The sequence below is a fragment of the Octodon degus genome, unplaced genomic scaffold (assembly GCF_000260255.1).
Source record: "Octodon degus isolate 3935 unplaced genomic scaffold, OctDeg1.0 scaffold00209, whole genome shotgun sequence".
Taxonomy (NCBI): domain Eukaryota; kingdom Metazoa; phylum Chordata; class Mammalia; order Rodentia; family Octodontidae; genus Octodon; species Octodon degus.
In genome coordinates, this window is record NW_004524785.1 from 2,428,239 (window position 1) to 2,445,652 (window position 17,414).

General features: G+C 45.8%; 1 protein-coding gene across 1 annotated transcript in view; it reads left to right on the forward strand.

The window, feature by feature from the left end:
• The window catches only part of Fat3 (FAT atypical cadherin 3), a 574,624-nt gene extending 557,753 nt beyond the window's left edge, over window positions 1-16,871 (forward strand). The window contains exons 22-25 of the mRNA XM_004644764.2: window positions 5,484-5,637; window positions 7,394-8,046; window positions 11,457-11,570; window positions 15,255-16,871. Coding sequence (XP_004644821.1) covers window positions 5,484-5,637; window positions 7,394-8,046; window positions 11,457-11,570; window positions 15,255-15,877 — 1,544 coding nt within the window. The 3' untranslated portion in view covers window positions 15,878-16,871. The remainder of the gene's footprint in view (window positions 1-5,483; window positions 5,638-7,393; window positions 8,047-11,456; window positions 11,571-15,254) is intronic.
• Window positions 16,872-17,414: the final 543 nt, after the last annotated feature.

The following is a 17,414-nucleotide window of genomic DNA, read 5'->3' on the forward strand; positions in this document are numbered from 1 at the left end:
CACAAGCAGGCCTGGCACAGCACACCAGAGATCAAACCCCAGCCACTGAGCTTTGCCTAAGCAGGCATATCAGTCTGCTGAGCTATCAGGCCAGCCCCAAGAGACCCATTTTATATAAGCCTCTGTTTCCTCATTTATAAAATAGCTATGATAACAGTACTTATGCCCTAGAATTGTTACAAGAATTATATGTGATACAATGTATGGAAAGTTGCTAGAACTTTCTCTATCACAAAAGATATTGTTGTAGTTATGATTTTTGATAGTCTCACACCCAACAAGAAAAATGTACTCAATAAATACTATTTTCATTAAGGTTATGGGCTTATCCAAAGAATTTATCTGTCTTTTATAAATACTATTTGTGATCAAATAATGACTGGAAAGTTCCTGGAATTCTCTCCCCTTCGTGTGTGACAGCCACACATGGTGAAGTGTGGGGCATGCAGGAACATGATTATGCTGTTCACTTCATTGCTTTGATGATTATTGGGCTCCCAGGAATGTCTAATATTGTCCTTCTTACCACTTTTCCTCTACTTTGTGGAACGGTGTGGAGAAAAACCTGCAACTCCCGCCTTCTTGTCCCTAGCAAATAAAGCTCTCTGACTCAGTGACAAGTTCTAAGGCCAGAGTGGTCTTCTACAAAAAGACCTGAGCATCAGGGGTCTGGCTTCAAGTTCAAACTCAGGCACTTACTAATTGTGTGTTCTTAACCAAACCGTTTAACTTCTCTAACAGTGCGTGAAGTAGAGATGTTAGTGGGGCCTCTTCTTTATGCTTTGTACAATTACTGAGTCCTTCACAGATTGACTGAGAGCAATTGTGAAACAGTAAAGAATTTGACCACTTTGTATCACTATGGCAGACCTACTGATATTATAAAGATATTCATAACAGGGCCCATCACAAGGGCCAGCCAGATAGCTCAGCGGACTAAAGCACCTGCTTAGGTACAGCACAGCAGCCAGGGTTCAATCCCTGGTGCACAGTGCCGGCCCCACTCCCAGTGGCACACTGCGACGGCAGTTGAGACTGGGCGTGGTTGTGCGCACCTGTAATCCCAGCTCTTGGGAGGCTGAAAACAACAGGATCACTGTGAGTCTGATCTGTGTAGTGAGACCCTGTAGACTCTGTACTAAATACATTTAAAAAACCAATAAAAATAGGACCCATCACAAAATAATGAAATAAGTAATATTTTATGAGAACAGGCTAATTTTGATAAACAAGCCTTATATGGAGGCCAAACAAATGATATTCTTTCTCCATTAAAAAAAAACCTAATTACTTTTTTAAAAAATCCTATCACTCTTCCTTTTCATTGTAGTAGCATTTAGAACTCCTCCAAATTTAACGTTTTAGAAGCAGATTTGTTTCAAAAGCCCTCTGCTCCTTTGCCCTTGAGAAGAGCACATTCTAGAATCTGCCTCTTTCTGACAGTGGAGAAGTCTAGACAGACAAGGAGTGAATGCATGTGGTGGTTAGCAAAACAGTTCAGGACAACACTGCACCACTCAGAACTCTAGAGGCAGACTGCAAGAGCTCAGGCCCAAACCAGTCTAGCAATTATAGGTATGTAACCAGCGTCTCTGATCCTTGGTTTCCTCATCTACGAGAGGTTTGCAGATTGTGTTCTTTTATCTTTATATCCTCATAACCTGCCATAGTCCCTATTCCAAGAACATACTGGTAAGGCTGCTGTCTAAAACAAAAGCCCTGTTGTATAGGGCTTGCTGATTTCTGCAGTGTAAACACCAACAGCGTCTGGTGTCAAGCTGCTGGTGGTCTAGCACCCAACCTGCCAAATTCCTGAGTAGCTCGCAGTCATCTCCCTCTTCCATGCCCCGCTGGGAGCAGCCGCCGACACACGAACACCATTACTCCCGCACTTGGTCAGTGTGGACATGTTAATCGCTCAAACCACCCGCTCTATCAGGCTGTATTGGATGTCACACAAGTGATACTGAAAGTGACAAAATGCAGAAGGAAAATATACATGAGTAAAATAGCACATTAGAGGGAGTGTCTTATTTTAAATTCTGATTCATCAAAGCAGAGACATCAAATTGTTTCTCGGCCCTGAGATACGAAGTTAGCTGTATATCCCATGGTAGAATTCAGTTTGCGTGACAGTAACTCAGAGGACAGGACCCTATTTTCAGATAGCCCATATTTGTCCCTCCCCAGACTCCAGCTGCCTCTGGTTGAATTTTATTTGAGAAATTGCCAGCGACCTGGCAGATCAAAGCTGAGGAGTTTATTCACCTTGTCTTAGCTCCTTCCTAACTTCCTTCCTGCCTCAGCATGGATGTACATTCCACATTCTTATGCCATGGCTGCTCCACCTTCCCCTTAGTCTAAAAAAAATAAATAAATAAATAAAAAGAATCTAATTCTCCCTAACACATTACTGCATCTTTAAGCGACACATCATTCTGATCACGAATGGCCAGATGTCATGTAAGGAGACACTGCCCCAAACCCAGCTGCTTTCACCCATTCTAAGTTCCATTACAGTGACCAACTTCCCAAATTTGGGGTGAAAGCCTCAATCAGCATAATTTGCAGCAACCATACTTCCTCTTGCTGCCTCCTGCCTTCAGCATTCTGGCTGGCATTTTGGACCATTTGTATCAAGACTGTGAATTCAGTAAAATATCCGTGAGAGCACTGTACATGCTGTTTCAATATATAGATTTTTACCATCTTACATGTATAACAATCAATATATAAAGTCCAAGTATCAGTCACTAACCACTCATCCCAAGAGCTCTGTAAGAGTGAGAAAGGTTCTTTATAGTATTTACAAAGATTTTTAGGAAGAAGGAAGCCCTCACTGGTGGTCACTTGCTATCACAACCCCACAATCATAGAAGTAAAAGGATTTTAAATAAGTTGTAAGTCTTAAAAAGAGAGAATTGGAAAAGATGCAGCACCGATAAAAGTTTGGAAATGGAAGACAGAAGCAGGGGAGAGGAGGGGAGAGAAGAAGAGGGAGAAAGAAAAGAGGCTGCAGGAGAGCTGAATTCACACTGGCAGAAGACAAACCAAGCCAGGAGCAGAAACCTCAAGACTCAGGGATTGGAAGCATCCCTCTCTTCTAAAGAGAGGGAAATAGAAGGTTTTTGTGTTAGTTTGTTTCCTTTTCTGGAGGTCTAAGAGAACAGTGTCAGTGCTGGCTCTGATCTGGTGAATATCTCAGGGCAGAGACACATTAGGAACATGAGACAGAAAGACTGGGAGGGAGAGGCGGAGAGATAGGGACGGAGGGAGATCGAGGAGAAACAGAGGCAGACAGACCAACAGAGAGAGAGAGAGAGAGAGAGAGAGAGAGAGAGAGAGAGAGAGAGAAGAGAGGAGGGAGACCACATGACTAGAGAAAAATCCGAGTGCAGCTGGAGTCCCACGGGAGCATTCATCCCATGTCTTCATGGCCCAACATCACACTATGCCTCACATCATAAAAGTTCAACACCCTCTTCACATCTCCATAATGGGGACCAAGTTTCCGACAACTTTAGGCACTCCCTTAAATCCATACGAGGCTTCACATAAGCATTGGCAGAAAGCCTGTTCAGGAGGCAGGCAGAATGGATCTGGATTTTCTGCTTCCCTTTGTGCAGCCAGTTAATGGCTCCACCTTCTCCTCCTCTTCTTCCTCCCCTTCCTCTTCCACTTCCTCCTACTCCTCTTCCTCTACCTCCTCTTCTTCTTCCTCCTCCTCCTCCCCGACAGAGCCTGCAGGTGCTATTGCAATGCAGGATCTCAGGGCTGGTGAGCACCTGGCACTGTGTGTGCACACAGGGGCTAAAGAAAATACGGTTGCCCGCTGCAGGCTGGTTCACAACCTCCCTCTTCCCCCACTACCCAAGGCCTCCGTGGTGAGGCTCCACACCTTCTCCTGTGCTAGGCAGATGATGAGTGATTTCTAGAGAAACTGACCAACCTCAAGGTACTTGTTTCTCCCTTAATAAGGCCTACACATATGTTCAGAATTTCCCATCAGGTTCCAATGTTTTATTGTCTCTTCATTATGAGCTTGTGAATGAGGATTTGCTAACCAATGAGGAAATCCTCTAACTTGAAAGTTACATAATATAGCAGGATTCACCAGTAAAACAGAATTAACAAAAGATTATCAGATACAGGTTTCAGGACAGACTTCTCCAAGGGGCTAGAAATACAGATCACTATGGTAACTCAACCAGAGAGAGCTAGCCGATGGAAAGTTTGGAGTTCAATTAGCAGTATTTGGAAGTGAGCAGTTCAAAACAATAATGCTTAACTCCAGGGAAAACAAGAAATGGTGCATAAATATAAATCATACTTCACTATATATCTTAGCAGTAAATACTATTTCATGTTAATTACAATAAAGCAAACATGAATTCCTTTTAATGTATTTTTTATTAGATCATGTTTCCAGTACTAATGATTACATTCATCTTGGACATTTGATACATGTACATAATACATTTTAATATCACCAGCCCTGATTACTAATTTAACCAAAATTTCAATAGTATGATCTACAGGGAGGTAGGGGCATCAAAAAAGTACCAATTTGTGGTGAAGCTGAAGGTTTGAAATAAAATATATGTAGTAGAAAGCCAACAGAAAATGCCTACGTCTGAAATAAGCATGCACAAAATGACATAAGCACAAAAGAGCAAAATTTCACAGTAGGAAATGCTGACATACTAAAAGGACGCCAAGGTATAAGAAAGTGAAAAATGATGTATTTTTCAAAATTAAACTTTATTTGTTCACCATATTCAGGTATAACTCGAACAAGGACAAACAAAAACAATGAATCTTAGGGGTTTTTATGAACATGGAATAAGAAAAGAATACTGCTTCCTCTTAGAATCTTACATCATCTGATATTTAATGTTCTCTGTAGTGAGAATGTTAGTACCTATTTCTGCATGATAGGCTTCGGAATAATGAAAGTAAAAATGATACAAAACTCAGGATTTGAATAGGGGAGCTACGCGAAGGCTGGAATTCCCCAATTATCAAGTGGGGACATCAGTCTAAATTTCACCTGAGTTTTGGGGTTTCCATTCTTAGCTAAGGAGAAAGGACACAGGGATAGGAGGGCACAGGAGAAGGGAGCGTGGTACCCATGAGACACTATTCCCACTGCTATTTACAGTGGCCACATGGTACAGAAAGGGTCTTTCCCCTATCTTGGTGTCTGCTCTTGGAGTCTATCCCTTGCATGTCTTTACAAACTCGGTAGCATTCATTATGTGGTTAATTAGGTGGATTTTGTCAACTGGTCAGGAACTCAAATTGTAACTTGGCATTTTTGTGGCAACCTATATTCCAATTACTAATATGCTCATCATCTTTGGAATTTGGACTCTGCATAAGATATGGTTCAGCAGAAAACCAACAGGACAGGTTACGGCTGCATCCAAACATGCCGCGCCACCAGTGGCATCCACAGCTCACGAGGCCCTCTGTCTCCCCAGGCTATCAGTGTACCTGTCTCTCACAGTTCACCGGGAGAAACTGTGAATCCGAGATCACAGCCTGCTTCCCAAACCCCTGCCGGAATGGAGGAACTTGTGACCCGATAGGAAACACTTTCATCTGCAGCTGTAAAGCCGGGCTCACGGGAGTCACGTAAGTCGAACTGCGTTATGGCCTCTCTCTGCACTGCTGTCGGTTGCTAAGCTAATAAAGTGATAGGCAATTCATAGGGACTAAATGTTTACCACGGATGCAACCAACACAGCACTATATAAAGAATTCTTACAAGGGACTAAAATGTTAATCAGGATTAAATCTGGTACCATGGTTATAGATAATTTGCACTTTTATTCTGTTTCAAACAAAGTCCTCAATGCCACCTAATATTACTAGTATAATTCTAAGGCAAATATACAACCCAGGCTTCATTAACTGGACTCTACTGCCTACTGTTTCATAATCGTTCTGAGAAACTAAACCTTACCTTACCTTTGCAAGCCTTTTTTTCTTCCAAGAAATGAGTGAAATTAAAGTGTTAGCCAAATGGAAAAAGGATGTTTTAAATTGTTAGTAAAATGTCACTTTCAACCATCCTTGATCATTTTAGAAGTAGAGATAGATAGATCTGTAATCTCAAGCAAGTGATACTCCAATTACAGATCAGTCTCATGTATTCATTAGAGCAAATCTCCTGAGGACTTTACCAGGAAATACTTAGCCGACTTTGAATTGCTGGATGTAATTTAAAGTAATAAAGCTGCATTTATTTTTAAATACTTTGTGATTCTAACTAATTTCCGGCTGACCTGGCCTCAATCTGTTCAAATTAGGGCCGTTTGACTACATTTTAAAAGGGGTATTACCAAAAAGGTAGGTGACTGGGCTTTTTAAATGAACATATCAGAACAACTGCTAAAGTAAAGAAAAGTAAAGAAGGAAAAAGAGTGCTTTCGGGGAGTGTTAGAGTCAGAAAGAATAAAGACTTGCCTATCTTCTAATTAGTATACACAAAAGGAGTCAGGGATTCCTTTAAAGGGAATAAAATTAATCATTTTTATTAGAATGTTTTAGTCATTCTTGCCCTTCTAATCAGCATTAGCACTAAACATTAACATAAGCACAGAATCCAATGCTCAGAAGCATAGAAGCTACGTAGCTCTCCACCCCCTGCCTAGCTTTGGAGCTCCCAGCTTCCCAGAGGGGCCAAGGTCATTGTGACAACTAAAGGAAAATATTAGAACCCAAATCCTCTTTCTCTCAAATACATAAATAAATAAATAAATAAATAAATACAAACCTCGAAAATGGGCACGCAGCTCTATCCGCAATCTCACAAGCTCTGGCTTGGTATGTATTCCTGGCAAACTAATTTAGCGGCAAAACCTGCCCAGAACTGCTCTGAGGCTCCTTCCTCCAGACGTTTCCATGCAGAAACAATGGTGCGTCTGATGCTGGGGCCGGGCTAGCACCAGTTCCACTGCAGGTCAGGAGTAGTTTACTAAATAACGTGAAAGATACGCGCTACGTGTTCTTTTTGCAATTGCACAATTTTAAATTCGGACGCACACCTGGCTCCTGAGATTTGGAAACGTGTTACTTTTTGTATCGCCGCTCTTCTTTCTTTCCTCTCCACACTTTCTTCTCCCCACCCAATAGGGGGTAAAGACCTAGAAAAGGCTGCGTGTTGCCTCGAGCGCCGCAGAAACACCTGAGTCTGCACGCACGCACGCACGCACGCACGCATAAGACACGCAACACTGCCCGCATGCGCACGCACACTCATCGCGCGTCACCGCCTCCCCTGATGCATCCTCCTCCCTCCCTTGAAGGTCCCTTCCCTGCACCCTGCCCTCCTGGTGGTGCCCGCCGGCCCTGACCTGGGGAGGGCATCTCTCTTCTCTCCCTGAAGGTGTGAGGAGGACGTCAACGAGTGCGAGCGGGAGGAGTGCGAGAACGGGGGTGCGTGCGTGAACGTGTTTGGCTCCTTCCTGTGCAACTGCACGCCCGGCTACGTGGGCCAGCTCTGCGGGCTGCGGCCGGTGGTGGTGCCCAACATCCAGGCGGGCCACGCCTACGTGGGCAAGGAGGAGCTGGTGGGCATCGCTGCAGTGCTCTGCATCATCCTCATCCTGGTGGTGCTCTTCGTGGTCTTCCGCAAGAAGGTCTTCCGCAAGCACTACTCCCGCAACGACGTCACGCTGGTGCAGGACCCCGCCACGGCCGCGCTGCTGCACAAGAGCAATGGCATCCCCTTCCGCAGCCTGCGTGGGGGCACAGTCCGCAACGTCTACCAGGAGGTGGGGCCCCCGCAGGTGCCCGTGCGCCCCATGGCCTACACGCCCTGCTTCCAGAGTGACTCCAGGAGCAACCTGGACAAGCTCGTGGACGGACTGGGTGGCGAGCACCAGGAGATGAGCACATTCCACCCTGAGTCCCCACGCATCCTGACCGCCCGGCGGGGCGTGGTGGTGTGCAGCGTGGCCCCCAACCTCCCAGCCGTGTCGCCCTGCCGCTCGGACTGTGACTCCATCCGGAAGAACGGCTGGGATGCGGGAACTGAGAGTGAGTAGGAGCAGCGGATCGGGGACCACGGCTGTGGGAGGAAATCTGGCGGAGAGAGAGGAGCACGAGGCACTGGGTTTTGCACTGGCATGTGCCACATGGAGTCTTCATAACCACCCTAAGAAACTAGCATGGTTCTGACTCCATCCACAGACTAGGAAGTGAGGCTTAGAGAGAGTAACCTGTCTCAACAGGGCCCCGCGGCTCCAGCAGGAGCAGCATAGCCGTGTAGGTGATGGGCATGAACTCTGGAAAGGATGAAGGGAGTGTTTCTAGTCTTGATGTGAACACGTGAAGGAAACCCAGGGAACTTGAGTTAGACGAGGCAGGTAAAAGGGTCTACAGACAGGCGGGCCCCCAGCTGAGAGGGACCCTCATGACCAGAACAAAAGAAAGTTGGTGGTTGGCTGTGATGCAGAATCCATGAGACCAGGTGGCCCACAAGGCAGGAAAAGTGATTCAGGCCAGGTAGTTCCCCTCTCTGTCTGACCTCTTGGGACAGGACTCAAGGCTCAGGGACAGGCCCTAGGTGCAAAGGCCCAGGGGGGAAGGGATACGGTGTGAAAAGCACAGAGGAGGTGAGGGTAGCCAGAGCCTGGGGAGCACCAGGGCACGGGCTGTGCATTTCAGCAGCAGTAGCAGTGCAGGCTTCAGAGCAGGTAAGTGGCTGCCCCGAAGAACAGGCTGCATAGTTTGCAAAGGGAAGAAAGCAGTCACGTGGCCTCTGTGAGCTTCTGGGTAAGGAATGGAGATGGTTTTCTCTGCCCTCGCGTCAGCGCGAGTGAGGCTGAGCCAGGGCCCACTCTAACCTGTGACTTTTCAAGCTTCAAAGGCTGTGGTGGCAGTACTGTGATGCATGATGGGACAGGAAGGCAAGGGGAGTTTGGAGTGGACCTAAAGAGCATGTTCATGCCAGGGGAAAAAAGTGACTTCATGGATAAAGGGAGTACTCCAGTGGTATTTCTAAGTGCAAGTAAGATTTCAGTGGGAAATTATTCACTAGGGCCCTTTGCAAGCAGGAAGTAGCTACAGCAGTGTACGGGATGGATGTGGGGTTATCAAAGGTGTTCAGAGAGTGCAGCGGGGCCTAGCGGTAAAAGTGTGGCCATTGTCTGCACTCAGCGTGGTCAGCTGTGCAGGAGTAGACTCCTCACTAAAAAGCAGGAGTAAACAAAGGGGAGTGAAACCAGCTTCCAAAGATTCCCATGTGTGGGCGAGAGGCAAAAAGGGAGGAACCGAGAAGGGAGTCAGCCATACTTACCAATGACCAAAAAGGAGAGACTTGCTGTGGTAAAGACAATAGCGAGTATCGCTAAGGTCAGCAGTGTAGTGCACTGTAAAAGGCACCAGAGATTCTACGTGATTTGCTGAGCTCAATATCGAAAAGGTTCTTAGAATCTCAAGAGCTCCTTAGTGGAGCCCTGGAGGTAGAAGCCGCAGATGCCAGGGTTAAGGACAAAGAGATTTGTTGAGAATGCAAGGGTAAATCCATGTTGTGCTGCACTGCATACTCGTGCAGTGTCACAGCTGGGTGATGGTGTACCATATGGGAGAGGCTAATCAGGCCAGCAGTTCATGGAGGAGAAAACAGGCTTGAATAGGTAAAATAGCTTGCTGAACGCTCATAATTAGCCAAGGGAAGAGTATGTGTCACAGCTTGTGCTTTTTTTTTTTTTTTTTTTTTTTTTTTTTTTGTGGTGGCCAGCTCAACCCACCCTGGTGGGGATGGCGGGGCATGTGGTGCTGGGGATTGAAAGCGGTCCAGTCCCTGTACTTGCCCAAGCTTGCCTAAGCAGGTGCTTTAGTCCGCTGAGCTATCTCATCAGCCTGTGCTCTTACAAGCACTCTGCTTGGAAACTTGGGCAGGAAAAAGGGAGAAGGAAATAAGGATGTTTTGCTGAGTGAGGAGGGCCAAGGATGAGGTCTTTTTGTTCCATTGCTGCCCGACATGCCATCTGCTGATTCTTTCTGTAGACACATTCATATTCTAAGTAGTTGCCCTTGGATTTAAACCACAAATACATATCTACTCTTAAATTGTCTGTAAAGTTGGGCTTTACTACACTGTTGCCAACCCACAAGCTAATTAGGTGGTTCTTCTTTTTTTTAGCAGTGGCATAAAAGAGTTTGGAAAAAGTGGAGGAGGAGTGGGGATTTTCATGCATGGCGCTGTGTCCACCAGGCTGAACTGTTTGCCTTTTCTTCCTGGTATTCAGGGCTAAGCTTATGTGCACCTTGCGCTTGCTGAGGCTCATCATCTGATTTTGTGGTGGGACTGATGGAAGGTGAATTTCCCCCCGGGTGCCTCTCCCCACTTACGTCATTTGTTTGTCCAACTCATCATTTTCTCGTGCGTTCAGTACCTGACGGCAGATGCAGAGACAGCTCCTCCTAATTCTGCCCTTTCTGGGGGGAAACAGTGAGTTTTGTGGCCATGAGCAAGAACTGTTACCCTACTCACAACCCTGTGCCTGTTTGTACCCTTGAGTATGTGATGATTTACAGCTTTTCGTAGTGGTCATTTTCTGCCAGCACTTCCTGATGTGACAGCTTTATTTCTGGGACCTACCTCAGGCCAAAGCTCTCACACTTGCCCCCAAAGCATTGTTGGGTTTTATTGAATACATTTCCCCCTTTAAGCAAGGCAGAGGTAGCCGGCAAAACAATCTGTACGCAGCTAATTCATTTTGCACTTGACAACCCCAAGATGCTGAGTTGCTTAGTGCTTCTTTAGTTCATCAGATACAAAGAAGTAGCCCCGGTCACATGAGGTGCTGTGTGTGTGGAGGAGGGTGCTATTCAGGAGCTCTTTGTAATGAGGGAAGAAGTCCGAGGCTGAGGGCATATTCGCTCCACTAACTGACCTCCTGCTAGACACTGGACGCACAACATCATTCCCAAAAATGATGCCACACTGCCCTCTAGAAGGCAGAGCTGCAGACTCCACTCGCTCCCCACAGATGGAGACTGGAATAAGTGTGACGGCATTCGTGCTCACCTATAAAATATTTATACCCCTATTTTAAAAGTAATCTCGTTTAACCTGGTGTTGACACCACATCAGTTCATGTAAATGATGTGAATTAAGTCAAAATGGCAAAGCGCAGTGCAGCCACTTCATTCTCACTCCTCTCATCGCCACTCCCTTTGAGAAGGGAGCAGCTCCTTTCAGCTGTCAGCTAGCTGGAAGCTCATTTACTACAGGTTAAGGGTTTCAAATCCATAATGTAAATCATTTGATTGACAGACCTTTGCCCCCGATGGCACAATCAATTTTCTACTGTGGAGCTGTTATTTTCTCTAAGCAAATGAAAGAGCCCTGAAGTAGGTTGGAGAAGGGAGAAACAGGACTTAAAATATGCATAAGGTAACCAGTATCATTTCTGCTTTCTCTTGGGCTGTCCACGAAGACAAAGGAGCTGATGACCCCGGAGAAGTGACCTGTTTTTCAGGCAGTAACAAAGGCAGCACCTCTGAAGTACAGTCCCTCAGCTCCTTCCAGTCGGATTCTGGAGACGACAATGGTAAGGAGACGCATGTATTCTGTGTGGGAGGGTCCTGGTCACTGCACTGAGAGCAGCGGTTAGTGGGAAAGCAATGGACAGAGGCCTTGCTTTTGTGTCTGTTCATGAGCTTTGGAGCATTTTCACCAGGTTTCTAATTGACTCTAATGTCCTTGCCAGAGGTGCCCCATACATGGCAGCTCTAAGCAGACCCCACCTAGGCACTGATGAAGTTCCCTGGGCCTCCAGTAGTGAATCCTCTTTGGTTTGGTATTTGATGGAACAACCTCATCCCAAGTTCTGCTTGAGTTGATCTGGGCTATCAGGGGCATCCTTTGAGCGAGAAGCCATCAGATCTGTAAAGGTCATCTTCTATCACTGGCATTAGGTTCCAATGAGCAGATGTAGTTCTTTTTTATTTTACTGATGGTCTCTTCCTTCTTCACTATGCATCCAACCTCCCCACTGTCAGAAATTACTTAGAAAAATGCTACTTTCCCATACAGTCAGTGGCATCTTGGTTCACTGAATTGTTCTCAGAATCATTTGGGGTCATAAGCTTTTGTAGACTTGATTAAAAATTGCTAGGTGTGTGGTACATGCCTGTAATGGAAGAGCTGGAGAAGCTGAGACAAGAGGGTTGCCACAGGCTGGAGGCCAGCCTGGGCTACTTAGCTAGACCCTGTCTCCGTGAATGAATGAATGAATGAATGAATGAATGAATGAATGAATGAATGAACGAACGACTCTAATTTATGAAGCAGTGCCTGGGCTACTTAGCCAGACCCTGTCTCCGTGAATAATGAATGAATGAATGAATGAATGAATGAATGAATGAACGAATGAACGAATGAACGAATGAACGAATGACTAGAATTTATGAAGCAGTGCCTTAGGAAAATGTACATGCTCCCTGAATGTCGCCTGCAAGCCCTTATGACTCACAGAGTGCTTTGCTTGATGACCCCAAAGCTGCTCTCTCTGCTGTTCATACACCTATAGGGGAGAGTATGAAATGCTGCTCCACGTTTTCTGAGCAGAGGAACCAGCCCTGCAGGTTAGGTTGTTCTCTGCAGAGCAGGAGTGGAAAGCAGAAGCCATCATAGAATAGAACTGTTTGTCATATGGTGGTAAAACAAAAATAATTTCTAATCCTTATCATAGGGACAGGCTGCCTTACCATGACATATACCTTAGGCCATTTTCCCCAATTATCAACAGTTAGCAAATTCAGGTATTTATTAGTTCATCTAACCACCCAGCCTAGGAACCCTTGCAGTTTCCCCTGTGTGCTAAGTCATCAGTATTTTGTGTACAGCAGTGAAAAATAAAAATGGCACCGTCTGCCTCCAAGAGAAATACAGGGACAGGTGAACTTCAGGACCATAAAGGTAATCATGGACTTAAAATAGTCTATTTCACCCCCATCTCCTCCGGTGTCTTCCACCCAGAGGTACAGAAGCTTCTCTGCCGGAATAATGTGCCATGTAACGGTGGATTGCTGACCAATCACAGAAGGTCAAGGCCCAAGGTCTTTGACTCAGATGTTTGCCTCATGCCTCCTCCTTTCTCATTCTCAGCCAGTAGAAAAGCTATAGCTGGTTTGTACGGTAAATAACATGTCAAGAACATACAGTTTCCAACCCCCCAGGCAGCAGCCCAAGCCATGGTGCTGGAGGACTGTTCTCACAGGCTGTCGTAGGCATGCGCTTGGCCTTTCATGATTCACATCACTGGTGTTAACTCAGGCAGGTGGTGGGAGGAACTTGTGTCAAATTCATTGTAAACCTGCCATCTCCCCACAACTGGAAGGCATCAGCCACTAAGTATTTCCGAGGCCAGCTGCTGACTTCTGTCCACAGACCAGCAGAAGCTGGGTCTTAAGTTGATCTGGGCTATCAGAGGCATCCTTTGAGTGAGAAGTCATCAGATCTGTAAAGGTCATCTTCTATCACTGGCATTAGGTTCTGAGCTGCATGGCTGGTCACCACATAATTATCCGGGGGAACAGCGGGCTCTTCCTCAGAGAGCCTTTGGGCATTGCTAATGAGAAATTAGCATGAACTTGATGAACCACTGCCTTCCTAGATTGATTTCACTGGGCTGTGAGGTGTGAATTTATGACCCAGAAATCTGCCAATCATGTGTCTGAAAGGGATAGCACCTGGACTTGGTGCCTGCCTTTTCCATTCCAACAGTCTCAGAACCTTCCAGACCAAAGTATCTGTCAACTCAGATCCGGAAAGACAGAGTATGGGAAGGCTTTCTGTGTCTATGTGCTTCATGTTTTTTGTTAAAAGAAGTTAACATGTGTTTAAAGTACATGACTAACCTGAAACTGTCCTTCCCTTCCCACCTTCTTTCCTGCCACAAGCATCCATAGTGACTGTCATTCAGCTTGTCAGCAATGTAGTTGACAACATAGAGAATGAAGGTACTTACTTTTTTCTTCCGTAGTATTTCTTTGCATGAAGAGTTGTAGCACACTCTTGCTTCCTTGTTCGTTGCGCCAGAGATGATTTTCATCCATAAAGAGGGCAATACTTTCGAATAAGATGCTGGATATTTCTGTATGGATTTGAATAAAATTAACAATTTTGAAGAAAAATCTGGCTTATGTTTTAAAAAATGTATGGAGTGCTCTTCTTATAAAATCCCTTCCAAGAGAAGAGTGTCCTATTAGTTGGAATCCAGATTAATGTTAAACTCATTCCTGCATTCAGCATGTATTCATTGAGCACTACTATGAATTCATTGAGCACCTACTATAAATTCATTGAGCACCTACTGTGAGCTGGGGTCCTTATAAAAGCAACAGAAGCTATGGCAGCATTCGGATTAATTTCAGTCATTTAACTTTCCTTAATGATTTCATAAAATTAAGGCATAATATAGATAGGATTTGTCTTTTTATTTTGTAAATGACCATGGTCAAATCTTTTTTAAAGGTTAACCTTAGTCCTAGTTCGTAGTTCTTAGAAGCATTTTTTTAAGTCTTTAAAGTGCTCTGCTTTATCTCTCCTCGGAGGATGTGGATTGTCAGATTTACTTTCTACTTTGTATTTAAACAGTATCTGTCATGGACCAAGGACAAAACTACAACCGAGGTGACTGTCACAACCCCAGCGTATTTCATTTTGCCTTTTGCTTTGCCGAGTTCCCTATGACCCGTGCCCTCCTTCATCCCCCGAGTCTCTTTGCTGTGAATCTTGCATGTTCCAGGCGTCTTGTGTGCTGTGTTGAAGGCGAGAGCGCTCCCAGCCTCCCCTGCCCTGAGTGCGACGCTCCCACCGCCGCACACCCCCTCACCTCGCTGTCTGGGGTCCACGGCGCCGTGGTCGCAGCTCTCTCTGCCAGCATGCTGCCAGCTTGGCTCCCTGGGTAGCATGTGCCTCAGACGCGGTGGGGACAGGGCTTCTCGGATCGTGTGTCTTCAGCACATCCTCCCAGGCCTTCACATGGCTATGTGCGGGCTCTGCGGCAAGCAGGCGCCATCTCTCAGAGTGGCCACTGCTTGTTCTCAGACCAGAGCGTGTCTGGCCCTGAGACAGCCTTGAAAGTAGCACGTGGTGCTTCGTGATGACCCCTGGCTTCTGGGGGTCCCCTGGAAGTTGAGGGTTGCATGCCAGGTCCTTCTCTGCTCCTTTCCAGCTGTGCCCTAATCCCAGTCTAACAGCATTGCCTTCTGCGGCATCTTTCTCGCAGCCTATCACTGGGACACCTCAGACTGGATGCCAGGGGCGCGCCTGTCGGACATAGAGGAAGTGCCCAACTACGAAAACCAGGATGGAGGATCTGCACACCAGGGCAGCACCCGAGAGCTGGAGAGCGATTACTACCTGGGGGGCTATGACATTGACAGCGAGTACCCACCTCCTCACGAGGAAGAGTTCTTGAGTCAGGACCAGCTGCCCCCTCCCCTGCCTGAAGACTTCCCAGACCAATATGAGGCCCTGCCCCCCTCCCAGCCTGTCTCCCTGGCCAGCACACTGAGCCCAGACTGCAGGAGAAGGCCCCAGTTCCACCCTAGCCAGTACCTCCCTCCGCACCCATTCCCCAACGAAACAGATTTGGTGGCCCCGCCTGCCAGCTGTGAATTTAGTACTTTTGCTGTGAGCATGAGCCAAGGCACAGAGGCTATAGGCCCAGCGGACAGCGTGTCTCTATCCTTGCACAATTCCAGAGGCGCCTCATCCTCAGATGTGTCGGCCACCTGCGGCTTCGATGATTCCGAAGTGGCCATGAGTGACTATGAGAGCGTGGGAGAGCCCAGCCTCGCCGGCCTTCACATACCCTTTGCAGAGACTCAGCACCAGACCCAAGTGTAGAGGACGTGCCACAGGCTCTTTGTCCTGCTTGTCCTGGAAGAAGTGGAAGGGAATTAGCTGGGCTTGTGTCCCAATGGAGAATATTCTGTGGAAGTACGGTATTTTCCTCAAAGAACTTCTTCACAAGTAACAGTATTCACAAGCAAGCTTGTCCCAACTGGGTAAGAAAGAGAGGCTCAAAAATTGTTTCTGAGAGGGACCAGTTACTCTGGCAGGAGGTACCTGCACTCATGGCTAAGAATGCCAAGAAGAGCAGGAAGTGAGTTCACACACCACTTTAAACAGCAGATCTTGTATGGCTTTGTGCAGTATTGTACCCTAGGAAGTGGGATCACGTCGGCCCTTGCAGTATTAATAGCTGGCAACAATCAGGGAAGTATTGTTGCATGTCATTTTGAGCCAATGGAATGAAAATAGAAAATGGAAATAGTAGTGATGGTTGTTGTAAAAGTTAGTATCTTAGATGATGAAAGAGAAGCAAATATCAAATGAGGAAATGGGCTAAAGCCTTTAAAATCAACTCTATTTTTTTAATCAGCTGCCCAGCTTTCAGCTATAAAATTAGGTTTGAGTAACATGTTTAGTATGCTAAGTTTTTTTGTTGTTGTTTGTGTTAAGCATCCAATATGGTATAGTTGGGTTTTATGATCTTTGAGGATATTATCAGTGAAGAGCTTGGGTTCCAGCTTGTGGGGTGGGGAGGTTAATGTTAGGCAAGCAGAAAGAGGTGGTTATCTGGCTTTGTGTTTTCTGGTACAGGTTTCCAGCCATTGCTGTAATTCTAACTTGGCCCCACGGATTGGCTTCTCTTACTAGATTGTTCTCCAGAACGCGATTCAGAACTTTAAGCAAAATTCACAAATTCAGAGTAAAAAGAAAATACCATCCTTTCGAAGTTTCCAGCCAGAATAATCACAGTTCTTCAGAATGCAGATAAAAAGGGACATGTTATTCTAAATTTGTAGTATCATCATTATAAAATAACTCCATTTTTTTTAAAAAAGGAAAGTAGACTAGTTGCTGTATATACATAATAATTGTGTGTGTGTGTGTGTGTGTGTCTGGGCCTGTGTACAAACCTGTGCTTGCACTCGTCGCTCAGTGGGGCTGCTCGTGAGGAAAGCGAGAGTGAAGGCGGTGGGAAGCGGGCCGTGCTGAGCACCCTCCCAGCAAGCGCGGCGCACCTTCCAATTTCTCTGATCTCAGTGACGTTAGAAAAAAAACACCAAACGCCATATTTTACTCCAATTCAGTTAACTTAATTTTAGTACTGCCATTTGTATAAACTTAAAGCAAAACTGTGCTTTTTAAAAACAGTATTTTATAATTTTCCAGAACGAACCTCAATTTTAAAAATGGGTAATATTTAATTACACCGTGGGGTTTTCCTCTCATCTGACCTGTGGGCTTTTGCTATGACTTTTCAAAACTGATGGAAGAATTATTCCACCAGAGATACAAAAACCCAATCCTTAAGAGTTAGAGTCAAGTTGAGTGGCTTTCTTCTTTTGCTTCAGTCGGATTGTGGCCACCCATG